Raw genomic sequence first — 15,354 nt, 5'->3', positions numbered from 1 at the left:
CTTGCAGGTCCCAGGGCATGGACTTCAGCAAGTGTACTCCTGAGGCATTCAGCAGTGCCCTCACTTTTTAAGTGCTCCTCTGTTGGGAGGAGGGGACTTGGAAGGATGTTGCCTTCTTACAGCAAAACTAAATTAACCTGACTCCTGTCTTGCAGGCAAAGAGCCAAGTCTGATCTTCACTAATAGACGAGACATCAGGAAGATTGGCTTGGAGAGGAAAGAATACATCCAACTAGTTGAACAACTAAGAAACACTGTGGCTCTCGATGCTGACATTGCTGCTCAGAAACTATTCTGGGCTGATCTAAGCCAAAAGGCCATCTTCAGGTAACTTTCAGTTCTTGGCATCTTCGCCTAAGTCATTGTCACTGGCCTTTGGGAAGGTGTGGAGGAATTTCTCTTGTGTCTTGCTCCAATCTAGCATCTAACTAGTTGGGAATAATAATTCTAAACACTGATTCTTTATTAAATTACTGTCAGTTCCTCATTAGAAACTAACAATCGCCTATAAAATAAAAGATGGCTACAACTATAAGATTATAACAGACAACATCTTAATTTTTCCAATTTCCCCCCCTTTCTCCCCAGTTAGTTGAGAACCATTCATAGTTGCTACAAATAGAAATGGTAGTGGTAGCTTTTTCTTAACAGCAACTATAGAAACTCAGGTGATGGTTACTGAAACAAATAGCTTCACTTAGAAGTGTGGTGTTCTTGCATGTAGAGTACAGACCAACAACGAGACAACCTACAGTATTGTTTAGAATCAGTAAGCAGCATGGTTACATAATTAGAGTGGCGAGCTGAGCTATGGGGTTTACTAGAGTTCTTTCCGAACAAAGTTGTTGACCATTTTGTGAGCAGAAAGTCCATTCTCCGGGCGCCGATGGTGTCAAACTCTTAAATTTCTTGTGACCTATTCTGTTTCAGTGCCTCAATTGATGACAAGGTTGGTAGACATGTTAAAATGATCGACAATGTCTATAATCCTGCAGCCATTGCTGTTGATTGGGTGTACAAGACCATCTACTGGACTGATGCGGCTTCTAAGACTATTTCAGTAGCTACCCTAGATGGAACCAAGAGGAAGTTCCTGTTTAAGTCTGACTTGCGAGAGCCTGCCTCCATAGCTGTGGACCCGTTGTCTGGGTTTGTATTCTGTGTTTTTCATCATGTAACCTTTCGGATGCTATCTGCATAGGTCAGGAGCTTTCCTCCTGCCTAAAGCAGTACTTAAATCCCAAGACTTAGCAACTCCCCAAAACAAAGAATCATCCAGTCCAAGATGTCAGTGGTGCCACGGTTGAGCAACCCGGGAATGGCCTCATCTATACGACAGGCCCTCCCTGAGCAGATGACTGCTGGTTCACATCAGTGAAACAACATTTCTGATTTGAGGTACACCAAAAGCTGTATCTAAACCCTTATGCCCACCCAGCTTCTATGCAAGTGACTTTTTTTAATTGAAGTATAGTTGATTTACAATGTTGTGTTAATTTCTGCTGCACAGCAAAGTGATTCAGTTATACATATATACATTCTTTTTTATATTCTTTTCCATTATGGTTTATCACAGGATATTGAATATAGTTCCCTATGCTATACAGTAGGACCTTGTTGTTTATCCATTCTATGTGCAATAGTTTACATCTGATAACCCCAAACTCCCAATCTATCCTTCCCTCACCCCCGCTTCTCCTTGGCAACCACAAGTCTGTTCTGTACGTCTGTGAGTCTGTTTCTCTTTCATAGATAAGTTTGTGTCACTATGCAAATGATTTGTAATTTCTGTCTGAACACTTTATCAGGTCAGCTCTGGATGATCCAACCTAAGTAGTAGCATGAGTTGTAAGGATTTTGGTAACCACATTACCTCTAGGCTTTCATCTAAATGTGCAAATTGTCTGAAAGTCCAATGGAAATAAACAGACCTCTCTAGAAACATTTCACTGAGGACTTCCCCCAAATTGCCCCTAAATAATATAGAAAAGCAGCTGTTAGGAATTTGACTATAAAGAAGATGTGGTACATATACACAATGGAATATTACTCAGCCATAAAAAGGAATGAAATAGTGCCATTTGCAGAGACGTGGATGGACCCAGTGACTGTCATACAGAGTGAAGTAAGCCAGAAAGAGAAAAACAAATATCATATAATATCACTTATATGTGGAATCTAGAAAAATGGTACAGATGAACTTATTTGCAAAGCAGAAATAGAGACACAGATGTAGAGAACAAACATATGGATACCAAAGGGGGAAAAGGGGGTGAGATGAATTGGGAGATTGGGATTGACATATATACACTACTATGTATAAAATAGATAACTAAGGAGAACCTACTGAATAGCACAGGGAACTCTACTCAGTGCTCTGTGGTGACCTAAATGGGAAGGAAATCCAAAAAAGAGGGGATATATGTATACACATAGCTGATTCACTTTGCGGTACAGCAGAAACTAACACAACATCGTAAGGCAACTATACTCAAATAAAAATTAATAATTAAAAAAAAAGGGGGGCCTCCCTGGTGGCGCAGTGGTTGAGAGTCCGCCTGCCGATGCAGGGGACACGGGTTCGTGCCCCGGTCTGGGAAGATCCCACATGCCGCGGAGCGGCTGGGCCCGTGAGCCATGGCCGCTGGGCCTGCGCGTCCGGAGCCTGTGCTCCGCAACGGGGGAGGCCACAACAGTGAGAGGCCCGCGTACCGCAAAAAAAAAAAAAAAAAAAAGGGTATTTGACTAAGGCTGTAGTAATCACAATTGGCCCCCATGAAGCCTCACTAGAACACAGTCAGCCCACCCCTACTGTAAAACTTAACAGATACTCATCTTTTACTCCACTGAAAGAATTGGCCTTTTATACAGGAAGTACATAACCTGCGACTTTGGGCTGAAATTTAAATATCAGACTTATATAGTTTAATATAGTTAGTAATGAGCTTGTAGATTCAGTGTTAACTTCTGTTTACCCAGAACGTAATTGAGACCCTTAAGTGGCACAATTTGTACCCTAGAGTTTTCTGCTCACTCTTTGAAAATGTCTGTCTCAAGCTGCAACTTTATTCCTTCTAAACCACCAAGGCTTATTTCTAATTTAATTCTTCCCAGCTTTGTTTACTGGTCAGACTGGGGTGAACCAGCTAAAATCGAAAAAGCAGGCATGAATGGATTTGATAGACGGGCGCTGGTGACAGCAGACATTCAGTGGCCTAACGGAATTACACTTGGTATGTATGTTCTTCCTTCCTCGACCACAATTCGACTGTCTGCAGGGTTTTAACTCATCTCCATAGTTAATTCTGGACTACAGCAGACAACTCCCATGGTGCCTTCTTTAGCAGGGACTTAGGATGAGAGGAACCGAACAGTACAAGTGGAATGGTGGACTTAACAGATGACACGCTCCATAATGACTAGCTTTTCTATCCATTTGGAGCTAACATGTGACAGGAATTAGGTGAATCCTGGGCCTTGTGAACTCTCATCCTACATACTCCTGGCCTAGGTGCCCTAGCATTTCCTGAATTGCAGGCTCATAATGGTTTTCTTCTGGCTCCTAAGGGGAGAACAACAAAATGCTCACCTCTTTTAATACTTCTGTAATGTCACTAACACTTCTTAAGTCAGTTACTTTGACAATCTCAGGTACCCCTTGAGTCCCCCCAAATGAATGGGGGTACAGATTCTGCATGCTGCTTCACAAGGTTGGTGGGACCCTGTTAACAACCCCTGCTGGAGAAGGAACCGTGAACGTAGAGTATTGGATTCCTTAGCTATTTTAAATGGAAGCGGAGCAGTACTGACTTCTTATACAGTGGCCATTCTTCTCCTACCCAGACCTCATAAAGGGCCGCCTCTATTGGCTGGATTCCAAATTGCACATGTTATCCAGTGTGGACTTGAATGGCCAAGATCGCAGGATAGTCCTAAAGTCTCTGGAATTCCTAGCTCATCCCCTCGCACTCACAATATTTGAGGTAAGACGTGTGTCTCACATCTAAGTGTATACCTCTGAGTTACTGTAGCACCTTGGGGAGAAAGAACAGGGGAAGGAGGGAAGGACAGAGGGGCATGACTTGAGAAACTGCTTTCACCTAAAACCTGGGACAAATGACATACTGATTCCTCATAGCATTTTAAGAAACTTGAACTCATGCTTCTCTTAGAGTTTTACATCTGATATCCCAGACCAGCTTTAAATAAACTTGGTCCATTACATTGCCAGTAAATAATAATGACCTTAGAGACTGACTCATGTTAATCCTACACGTACATACTAATATGGGGGTTCTGTTTTAGGATCGTGTCTACTGGATAGATGGGGAAAATGAAGCCGTCTATGGCGCCAATAAATTCACTGGATCGGAGCTGGCCACTCTAGTTAACAACCTTAACGATGCCCAAGACATCATCGTCTATCATGCACTTGTACAGCCATCAGGTACTGTGGGGAAGCAGAGCCCCTCGTGGCTACTTTCAGGGTAGCAGCATGACACAGTGCCCCTGGGTATCTGTAGCTCCCTAGCAACTCAGCTTGCTCTACAATGGAACTTTCCCCTCCTGGACCCTCCCTCAAACCTGGTGCTCAGTATATTTTATTCTGACTTGCAAGTCAAAGAGCTTGAGAATTTCATCTCTTAGCCGCCCTCCCAACCATCCATGTTCTGTCTTTTATTTCAGTCCCTTCCATATCTCCTTGGCATTCATTCCTTCTTGCTAGGACTGTTGCACTAGCCTCCAAAGTAGCTTTTATGCCACAGCCTTTTCCTCCCTCCCCACCATGGCACATCTTATATGGAACTGTGTGCTTCCTCAAACACTATGGTCTCCTGCTCAGAATACTTGACTGGTTCTACCCAAATGAAACCCTTAAACCTCCCCATAGCTGGGTTCCTTCCGATTTGTGGGAGTGAGGCAAAGCCACAGAGCATGCTTCTCTTCTTCCTCTGAGCCTCAGACTAGCCAGTTTGTAAGCTTTGGACCAATAATGAGGCCAGGTCTGGTCACCCATCTCCTTTCCCCACCTCTTCCCTCACCACCCATCTGTTTATGGCATAACTCTTGTCCTACTTCCAAGAAGTTTCTCTGGCTCTTTGCTGTCCTTAGAGCATGCTGCCTGTACCCTTAAATTTATCCTTCACTGGTATTGGTTTAACTTTAGGGTTTGACAGAGTATACAAGTTTAGACTCCTTGGAGACAAGGAGTCATGTCTTCAGCATCTAGAACCAAGCTTTATGTATAGCAGGCACTGGAAGACCCATTTTAAAGGACTTTTCTTTCTGAACAGGTAAAAATTGGTGCGAAGAAGACATGGAGAATGGAGGATGTGAATACCTCTGCCTGCCAGCCCCACAGATTAATGACCACTCTCCAAAATATACCTGTTCCTGTCCCAATGGATACAATCTAGAGGACAATGGCCGAGAGTGCCAAAGTAAGGCTTTTTACTTTTCAAACACAAGCAGGACATACAACAGGCTTTAGAGTAAAACACTAGCTACACAAACTAGCCTGGATTTTAAGAATTCTGTTTTAACTCACTCTTGGAATAGATTGGAGAACATATCTGCTACTGTTGCATGCCAGGAGTTCACATCACTACTTCAGGACTAACTCATTTCAACATTAGATGAGTCTATAGGTGACTATGCTGATTTATACCAATTACAGCACTGAGCCAGCCAACTTGCAGATAATTAAACAAAGTCTTAACATTTTCCTCCAAAGAAAGAGGCCTGAAATTAGGCTTAAAAAAGGCCTTGGGGGACTTCCCTGGTGGCTCAGTTGTTAAGAATCCGCCTGCCAATGCAGGGGGACATGGGTTCGATCCCTGGTCTGGGAAGATCCCACATGCCACGGAGCAACTAAGCCCGTGTGCCACAACTACTGAGCCTGGGCTCTAGAGCCCACGAGCCACAAGTACTGAGCCCGCATGCCGCAACTACTGAAGCCTGCGTGCCTAGAGCCCGTGCTCCACAACAAGAGAAGCCACCGCAGTAAGAAGCCCGCGCACTGCAACAAAGAGCGGCCCCCGCTCACCGCAACTAGAGAGCAGGAAGACCCATTGCAGCCAAAAAAAAAAAAAAAAAAAAAAGGCCGTGGTTACAGGAAACCTTCTGGCCGTGGTTACAGGAAAATTTCTTGGGTGACATTATCTTAAACTCCTACTTAAATGAAACGTGCATTTTAGTCTCCTGTTCTTAGCTTTTGATTAACTGGCAAATTAAACCCGCAGGTTGTGAGCAAGGATCTCATATTGTGAGGTTTTTATTAGCGCGATACTGAGTCCCTACGGGGACTAGCTCCATTTACTGAGAAAGCAGTTATCAGACAATTAGGCAGGAAGACTGGTATGCCTGGTGGTCTGGTTTTGAGAGCATTTCTTGCAGCTTCCAGTAGCCTGGGACTTTGCTTAGAGGGGTCCTTAAGTGAGGCCGTCGGTCCTTTTGAATTGTCCAATTACAGATGCTTGCGATTCTGCCCGAAGACCCCAGTGTCTCTCTGGTTTTGCTGTTTCCCTTGGTTATGGCACACCCACCCTGCAACTTGGTTTGGCAGTGGTTTGTCAATTTCCCACAGCGTTCAAATAACCCATCGCATGGCTTGTCTGGGCTAAATGGCTAGCCACTCTGGAACCTTGGCATTGACCTGGTTCTTGGTTTTATAATTCAGGTACTGCAACTACTGTGACTTACAGTGAGACAAAAGATACCAACACATCAGAAATGTCACCAACTAGTGGACTAGCTCCTGGAGGTATTGGGTTCCGTTCTGCAAACTGTTCATCTCAGCTAACAGCCACACTCTTTGTACCTACCTGTTCCTTAAATTATTAAAGCAGCCTTTAACTACTCATTCTGCCCCTAATTGGTAACCTATATTTAAACTCCAAAGACTTAGAACCTGCAACCCTTAGCCTGACCTGACTCATTAAGATTTCTCTGAGACAGTTGTTAGTGAAATGGCTCTTATAGCATGAGACTCACAAATACTTCTAGACCGGTTATTCTTGGTACACGATTGTAGTAGATATTGAACATCAGTGATGGATGCAAAAGGGCATGAGGCTCTCTACCAGGTGGTTGAATTTCTAAGTCTGAATTCAGATCCTTCTAAACTGATTCCTTTTATTCCCCTGTAGAGATCAATGTGACCACAGCAGTATCGGAGGTCAGTGTTCCCCCAAAAGGGACTTCTGCTGCCTGGGCCATCCTTCCCCTCTGTAAGTAGATTCCCCACATATCTGGATCCAAGGAACTTCTTAAATACCCGATGGGTATTTCTAGTTCATCTAGAGATGCCCTTCCCATGGCCCCTTGTACTGTCATAGCACTCGTGACACTGAATTACCCTTGCTCCCCTCACCAGCCCGGCAGACTGATTTCAGAGTCCACAGCCTTCTGTACAGTGGTATCCTTAGCACAGCGACCGGCAGTGATGAAGGGTGCTTACTGCTTTCTACTTCAGAGCTGTTCGTCTGGCTTTATCCCCTTTCATAATAAGTCCTTTCCAGTGAAGAGCACTGTTCTGTTCCCCTTCGAAATATGTATAACACTTCATACAGAGGAGCTACGCAAATGCTAAAATGATTTCTTGAGGAGTTATAGAACTTGTAGAGGGTAAACTAAAAACAGTTAAGAATTTTCAAACCCTCTAAAGCTATTCTAGGGCATGTGAATTCTAAAGCACTATGCCAAATGGCCTCTTTATCCCAAATTATGGGATTCCAAGCTTGGCTAACAAACCAGGAGGACCCCTTGAAGAGCCCTCCAGAAGCTTCTGCAATTCGAATTCAGTCAGCCTGGGGAGGGTCCCAGGACTCTCTACGTTTGCCCAGATGGATGTGCTGAGCTGAGCGCCAGAGTCTATAGAATAACACAACCTCTGGTCTGAACTTGTTTTAAGCTCCCAGCCCATTTATATTCTAACTTCTAGTCATCCCAGATTCCTAAAACATGAAGCTTTTATTAATTAAAAGCTTGGATTATCATGGATTCTTTAGCATGATCTTTTTTGTATGTTTTGAAACTAGACCTTGTTTAGTCACTTTCTAACTTTTTTTCAGTGCTCTTAGCAATGGCAGCAGTAGGTGGCTACTTGATGTGGCGGAATTGGCAACACAAGAACATGAAAAGCATGAACTTTGACAATCCTGTGTACTTGAAGACCACTGAAGAGGACCTGTCAATAGACATTGGTAGACACAGTGCTTCTGTCGGACACACGTACCCAGCAGTAAGTTAGCTTTGTGTCTTTATGTACCATGACTCGCAGTAGGACTTTTTGGAAAGGAGACCACAACTCAAGCTATGGCTGCCTGGGCTAGAAAGAGCCATTAGAATCATGGACCCACCAAATGCTTCATCTACTACCTGGAGATTAGACAGTCTAGGCTGTTAGAACTTAAGTAAGTCAGTTGACAAGTATCTGCCCCAAACAGAATGACAAGTCAATTAACGACATCACTATACAATTTGAGATATTTTGAGTTATAGAAACTACATGTAAACATTAGCATGAGCCAAGTATCTCCTTTCTGAACTGTTCCATCAGTTGCCTGCTGGATACTTAAAAGTAAATTAGCTTATCATATATAGGGGGGTTGACTTAAAGTCAGTGTATTGAGCAAGACTCATTTAGCCAAAATGACCAAATACTTGAAAATGACCTATTGCACCTCATAGAGCTAGCTTTCCTTTCAACAGTAGAGTGAGTCACTTGTTCTTCAGTTGAAACTCACATGGAGTATTTGGCCTTCACTTACAGAACTCTGAACAGAACAAGTGCTGAGCACTCCCTCAAGCTCTGGTGAAACAAGAGTGTAGTCAGTTCACGGCACACGTGTGTCTTTTCATATTTTTCTCCAGGTTCTAAAATCATTAAGTAGAACAGGCAGAATTAGTCACACTGTTTTCTCTCTCTACCAAGTAGATAGAGTTGAATTCAACTTAAAATGCATTAGTGATGCAACTCAATACTGTTTGGGATCTGGCTTCCTTCTATGCACCTTTGGTCTCTGAATGACCAACACAAAAGCAAGGTTCATTTTAGAGACAGAAGTTGCTACCAGTGAGGGAATCACCAGACACATTCCATGCTTTTTCTCTTCCACAGATATCCGTTGTAAGCACAGATGATGATCTAGCTTGACTTCTGAGACAAGTTGTGACCTTTGAGGTCTAAACCAGTAATAACCCACTTCGGAATGGTAACCGAGCCAGCAGCTGAAGCCTCTTTCTTCCTCCAGTTTGGAAGAACATCGAAATATCTTTGCGTGGATCAAGCTTGTATACTTAACCATTTTTATATTACTTTTGTAAATAGTCCTGTCCACATTCTACTTCAGCTTTGGATGTGGTTACCAAAAGTATCTGTAACCCTTGAATTTCTAGACAGTATTGCCACCTCTGGCCAAATATGCACTTTCCCTAGAAAGCCATATTCCAGCAATGAAACTTGTGCTATAGCGTATACCACCTGTACATACATTGTATAGGCCATCTGTAAATATCCCAGAGAACAATCACTATTCTTAAGCACTTTGAAAATATTTCTATGTAAATTATTGTAAACTTTTTCAATGGTTGGGACAATGGCAATAGGATAAAACGGGTTACTAAGATGAACTTGCCAAAAAATTTGTAAACTAATTTTGTACGTATGAATGAAATCTTTGACCTCAGTGGAGGTTTGCAAAGACTAAGTATTCAAACTACTGTACATTTTTTTTCCAAGTGCTAAAAAAATTAAACCAAGCAGCTTAACCATGGTTTGTGCCTATTCCTCTAGGATGAACTTCTATAAACAAGCTGAGTTAGTATCAGGTGTTCTAACTAAATATATGAGCTATAGATCTTGATATTGTATTATATAAGGAAGCCTACAATTTGGCTTGTTTCTCTTACAATCAAGTGCTAAAAGGATGAGGTGCCACTTAATACTTGCCTCCCCAAATGTTTATTTTGTAAAAGAAGCTAGCTTAACCTGCACCTGGAATTCTTCTTCTTTGAGGAAAGTTCCTATTCTCATTCATTTGTTGCCTGATCCAGAAACATATGCCAAGATTTCTGTCAATTCTGCTTCTCTGTACTTAAGTCTCTGTTTTACATGTCCTATCATTATATACTGTTCAAGGGCAAGTGCCTTGCAAAGCATGAGTAAGGACTTACTCCTTTTACATGCCTAGACAGTCAACCCTGAGGAGAGCTAGGGAGGTAACAAGCAGAAATGCCATTCTTGAACAGTCTAAAGCAGTGGTTCTCAGTGGACTTAAGGTTAGCATCTGCATCACCTGGGAACTTGTTAAACATGAATATTCTCAGGCCCCACCCCAGACCTGCTGAATCAGAAACTCTGAGGGTAAGGTCCAGGGATATGTGTTTTCAGAAGCCCTTCAGGTGATTCTGATGTGAACTAAAATTTGAAAACCACTGTTCTAAAGTGACTTCATGGAGAATCTGTAAGATGATCTAATTTGTCAGGCTGGCTGGCATAGGATGGACTCCTTCTATGGACAATTTTTGAAACGTGTGATATGAAGAGTAGATAAGAACTTTGGGTAGAAGAAAAAGTAGCACAGAGCTTGCATAAATTTTTCATCAGATTGGCCATTTCTTTCTCTAAAGCCACAGGAAGCCAACAAGCAAGGGAAGATACAATGCTTTAACCCTGGGAGGATGCTCTAGGTGACAGTCCACTGCAGAAGGTGCAGCAGTCTTCATGGATTGAATGATCAGTGCAGTAGCCAAAGGATGAAGAGAAGATGTTTTGAGTAGCTAAATGGATCAGTGGATGAGTCAGAGTCCACCTTCATATGGAATATAAGTAAGACAGTGGACATGTAGCTTGTGGCTTAGGCAAAGAGATCAATAATCCTGGATGAAGAAGGTGCTTCTGTCATCTTGTTTAATAGATACCCTCTTGAGATGTTGGTCAAATGGATGAAAGTGAAAGAAAGAATAGGCGTGAACCTTTTTTATGGGAGATGAGGAGGTCAAACATGTAGAGCAAAAGGACGTAGTTGTGAAGGTAGGACTCTTCTGGCCACCTGTTGCTTCATCTTTAGGTAGTGATAACACTAAACAGGATGTGGTCTGCTGATGTGAGGTGTCTGCAGTGCCTATTTGATAAGTAGGTGAGCATTCATCTTATGTAAACTCTAAAGGCCATTTGGTTGACTGGGACTTTGACCCTGCTCTGGTACAAAACCCACTGATTGGTTTATTCATTTGGAGCAATACAGAATTCCCTCCTAGGAAGCTTAAAGACACCAGTGTTTTTTCCCCCATTACAAGGATTATACAGTATTCATCAACTCTAACGCCCAAAGTCATCGTTTTTAAGAAGAAAATCAAGCAGATTCTCCATCATCTCTTGGATTCCAGTCCCTGCTGTGTTCCTCCAGGTTCTAGGTCCCAATTTCCAACCTTCAAAGAGTCTAAAGCATCTCATTCTTTTACCTTGCTCTCCACAGGAATTAGCCAAGGACAAAAGCTCTAACTTAAAAGGTACACACTCACTTGAAGAAATGAAGTAACTAGATATTTCTATGGAAATTAGAATAGTTACATGGCTAGCCAATTCAGCATGAATTAAGAGTTCATGGGAGCCTAGAGCCTCTGCATCAGTATCCACACAAGAACTTTAAGAATCCTATGTGAAACCTTTTGCTGTAAGTTTGCTGTGTCTCTAGAGTTTAATGTGGGAAATGAGAATTAAGAGATAAAATATGAAGCTTAGCAAACGCTAAAGGAGGCTGTTTGAAGTTAAATGAGCCTGTCATACAAGTCACAGAAAGGAAGTCCTCCAGAGGCTTTACCAACTGCTAGAAAGACTGATACTGATAGATGAATAAACAGGTTTGTGGCCTCTGGTAAAGAAATCCAGTCAAGTCTTTGAGTCCAAATTTTTGAGTGGCCTTGGCAAGCTATCTGTTTGGCAAGAAATAGTCCCAGTTGATCAACCACCTCTCTTAAAACATTCTAATAGCTATTTTAAAGCCGTGGTATCATTTCCGAACCTGTGGTATTCAATTCTTGATGAACACAAGGCAAAAAAATGGAGACTTCAACTATGGCACTTGCTTCTGTTCCTTATATCTTTGGAAGTCTGATAGCCCTTCTCAAAAAATGAGAAGACAGGCTTTCAGTAGCAAAACTATAGGGCATTTAAAGGACTAACTCTTCAGTTAACACTTAGAAACGGGAGACCTAAGTAGAAGGTTTTTTTTAACCTCTTTATTGGAGTATAATTGCTTTACAATGGTGTGTTAGTTTCTGCTGTATATCAAAGTGAATCAGCTATACACATACATATATCCCCATATCCCCTCCCTCTTGCGTCTCCCTCCCACAGAAGTTTGCCTTTTAACTATCCTCACACTCAACCAGAAGATTCTGATGGGGTGTACTCCCGTGTCATGCAGCCCAATGAGTAATTTCCTAGAATTCTTACCTTGGGAAGCAGTTTATTATTTTGAACCCAGTAGAAGCTTGACTCCTTGCTTTAATGGTGGGGAAACTTTCAAAAAGCATCTACACTTTTGCTGCGACAACTTGGGTCTGAGAATGAAGAACACAACCTGCTAGTTTTTATCTCTGATTTTTGGGCTCTCAGTTTCATAATCAAGTGTTCAGCCTGACTCTTTGGGAAAACTGAGAATTGTATGTCCATGTTTCAGCCATATCGTGGACCTAAACTGTGGAAGTTCAGGAATACATAAAAGTCGAAAAAGGCTTCAAAGGTATCTTACTTCCAAATGCAGCAGGAACAAATTTGAAGATTAAACAATGGCATTTTTTTGGACTTCGTTCTCTCAAATCAAGCATAGAAGCTTTCCAGCTCAAAATAAATTCATGGGAAGGGTGATCAGCCTTCTTTTTACATGAAAAGCTGAATGCGAGATAGTGGTGAGGTCCTATATGTGAAATGTCGGGGTCCGGGGATAAGCTACTAAGAAACAGCCCACAGGAGTGGCCCATCTCTCTGTCCTGTCTCCCAAATGCGTTCAGTGTTTCTGAGCCCGGCTCATCTGAGAGACAGGAACGAAGCGGGACCACCGACCAACAGCCCCACTGTCAGTCTCCTTCCATCCAGTCACTGAGGCAGGAGGAAGGCAGGCTGAGGGTGGAGGTACAGGCTCTGCAGGCGACCCTATGGCACATCAGAAACAGTTTTCTTCTTCACTGTGCTCAAGGGCAAAGTCAGATTGGCAGTAAGGAGGTTAAGAGTGCTGGCTGCTGCGTCAGCCTTGCATGTGGTACATTTGGGCAAGTCACTAAGCCACTCTGTACACCGAGGTGCTGGGGACTGTCTTGCTATGACACGGTAAGGATTCAGTGAGAAAGCACACGAAAGCTCATCCCTGCATCTGGCATTTAGAGGGTGCAAGGCACACGTCACTGCTCTATGTCACTCTCAAAGGCAAGCCTCTACTTGTATTTATGGTGGCACGGTCTAGAAACTGGTAAGCGACTTGCCCAGTGAGAATTACAGGTAACTTAACTCATTGAGTGTAACACGCATTAGACCTTGTCCCAACTGTTTTCCACTATACCTATCTAATGAGATCACAGTCTGAAATTCAGGTAGGAATAGTACCTTTATATAGATAAAAAGGCTGAAAGGATTACATGCTTTGAACCCTAGAAACAGAGCGAGTGTGTTTCTGCCTCAACCTTTTGACTTCACTGCCTAAGACGTGGAAATAAATATTTGGGGGCCTGCACAGGCTTTGGATGGCAGCTAAAGCACTTTGAATCTCCCTTAACTTCTCAACATATGTTTAGTAATGTGCTAAATAAATGCTCTCATGTATTTTATTTGATCTTCACAACAAACTGAATAGGTAAGTATTACCTCCATTTTATAGATGTGAAAACTGAGGCTACAAATAACAAGTGATTCCAAACCCTACGTGCTTACTGGCATCTCCTCTCAGGAAAGGAGGCAGTGCTGTGTAAAGGTTAAGGTGAATGTCACGTTGTATGTTTGCTGAGTTCCCTTTACTAATGACCTTAGGATGCTTCCACAGTTTCTCAGATGCCCACAATGGCTGACTTCCAATATGGCGGCACACAGGGGTGGAACACTAGCACCTCCACATCAGGTTGGCACAGGATAAGTGTATTAGTTCTGTGTCATGCCTACAAGATGCTGAAGTTCCAGAATTATTTTCCTTGGCCATCACAGAAGCAGGAGTAGATTATTGGATTGCAAAGTGAAAGATAAAGAGTCCCTAAAGGAATTTATAGACATGCAACATCATTCCTGTGTATGAAGACACTGGGGAAAACAAGCTGTAACACAACAAATCTTAAATTTTAAGGTTATTATAAGGAGATACATGCCGAAGAAGACAGAAAGAACTGGAACTTGAGTCCACGGAGTGATGATGCTGTAACTCTTAAGACTGGATCTTAGGTATTCTGGAATCTACCCCTGAGACCTGGGCATTGCTCACATTTCACACATACACAAGGACGGGGAAGAATTCTTTGAACAAAATGACTGGCTTTGACAAAACTCTCTTGCCCTTTTAAAAATGTCACTTGATACCAAAATGTGATTTAAGAGCATGTAAGGCCTCAGGAGTCCAGAGCGTACAACCAGTTACCACGCTCAGAATCTTCAGAATTCTAGAGGCACATGTTGGGACACATCCCATCCTGCTGACCTGTAGATAAACATTGTTTTATTAATGAACTGTACGTTTAACCTAAATAAAGTTTATTTTTGAGAGAACTGTTGTGAGCCTTTCCTTTTTCTAGAGAACTTTTCCAAAAGTTTTTACCCCAATCTTTCTCCTTTTCTCAACTGAATATGGCTCAGTCACCCCTTTCTGGGAACCAACCAGGGCCACCAGATCTGGGCCCATCAAGTTGAAAGAATGAGAGATGTCCCTTTTCTTGCCATCTTTAGAAGTATAGTTAGTGCCTCACCATAGACAGCCAATGTGCCACCTCTCAAACTCCCCCTTTCCACCCCTCCCATGAGAGAAACGAAAATCAAAGCCACTATTACCAAAGAATGTTAGGCCAGAGCTTCCTCCCTGTGGATGACGGAGAACAGGCCCTAAAGGTAGGAAGCCCCAGGGTGACAGGACAAGACAGGCCTTGACAGGCAAGAAAAATCATTTTGATACTTTCCCCTCATCAGCTCTTAAGTGGTCTGTGTTGAAATTGTATTTATGATAAGGCTAAATTTTTGTGAGCCTTTAGACATAGATATTCCATCCGAAACTTTTTCCAAGCAATGCCTCCCAAATGTTTGGGTGATATTGGGTGCTAAACCTTGGAATTGGCTCAGGGAGTAGTGGGAAGAAAATAAGGAAATTGAGGGAGAGATAA

At 42.5% G+C, this 15,354-nt stretch overlaps 1 protein-coding gene across 4 annotated transcripts in view; it reads left to right on the top strand.

Moving 5' to 3' along the window:
* Positions 1-9,776, top strand: part of VLDLR (very low density lipoprotein receptor) — a 32,201-nt gene extending 22,425 nt beyond the window's left edge. For all 4 annotated transcript variants that reach the window (XM_082618181.1, XM_082618180.1, XM_082618182.1 and 1 more), the window contains 9 exons: positions 156-327; positions 931-1,149; positions 3,115-3,233; positions 3,844-3,983; positions 4,306-4,447; positions 5,295-5,441; positions 7,149-7,229; positions 8,073-8,242; positions 9,122-9,776. In XM_082618181.1, coding sequence (XP_082474307.1) covers positions 156-327; positions 931-1,149; positions 3,115-3,233; positions 3,844-3,983; positions 4,306-4,447; positions 5,295-5,441; positions 7,149-7,229; positions 8,073-8,242; positions 9,122-9,157 — 1,226 coding nt within the window. In that variant the 3' untranslated portion in view covers positions 9,158-9,776. The remainder of the gene's footprint in view (positions 1-155; positions 328-930; positions 1,150-3,114; positions 3,234-3,843; positions 3,984-4,305; positions 4,448-5,294; positions 5,442-7,148; positions 7,230-8,072; positions 8,243-9,121) is intronic.
* Positions 9,777-15,354: the final 5,578 nt, after the last annotated feature.

The sequence above is a fragment of the Mesoplodon mirus genome (genome assembly GCF_964341445.2).
Source record: "Mesoplodon mirus genome assembly, chromosome: 1".
Classification (NCBI taxonomy): Eukaryota; Metazoa; Chordata; class Mammalia; order Artiodactyla; family Ziphiidae; genus Mesoplodon; species Mesoplodon mirus.
This window is presented reverse-complemented; position numbering and strand designations above follow the sequence as displayed.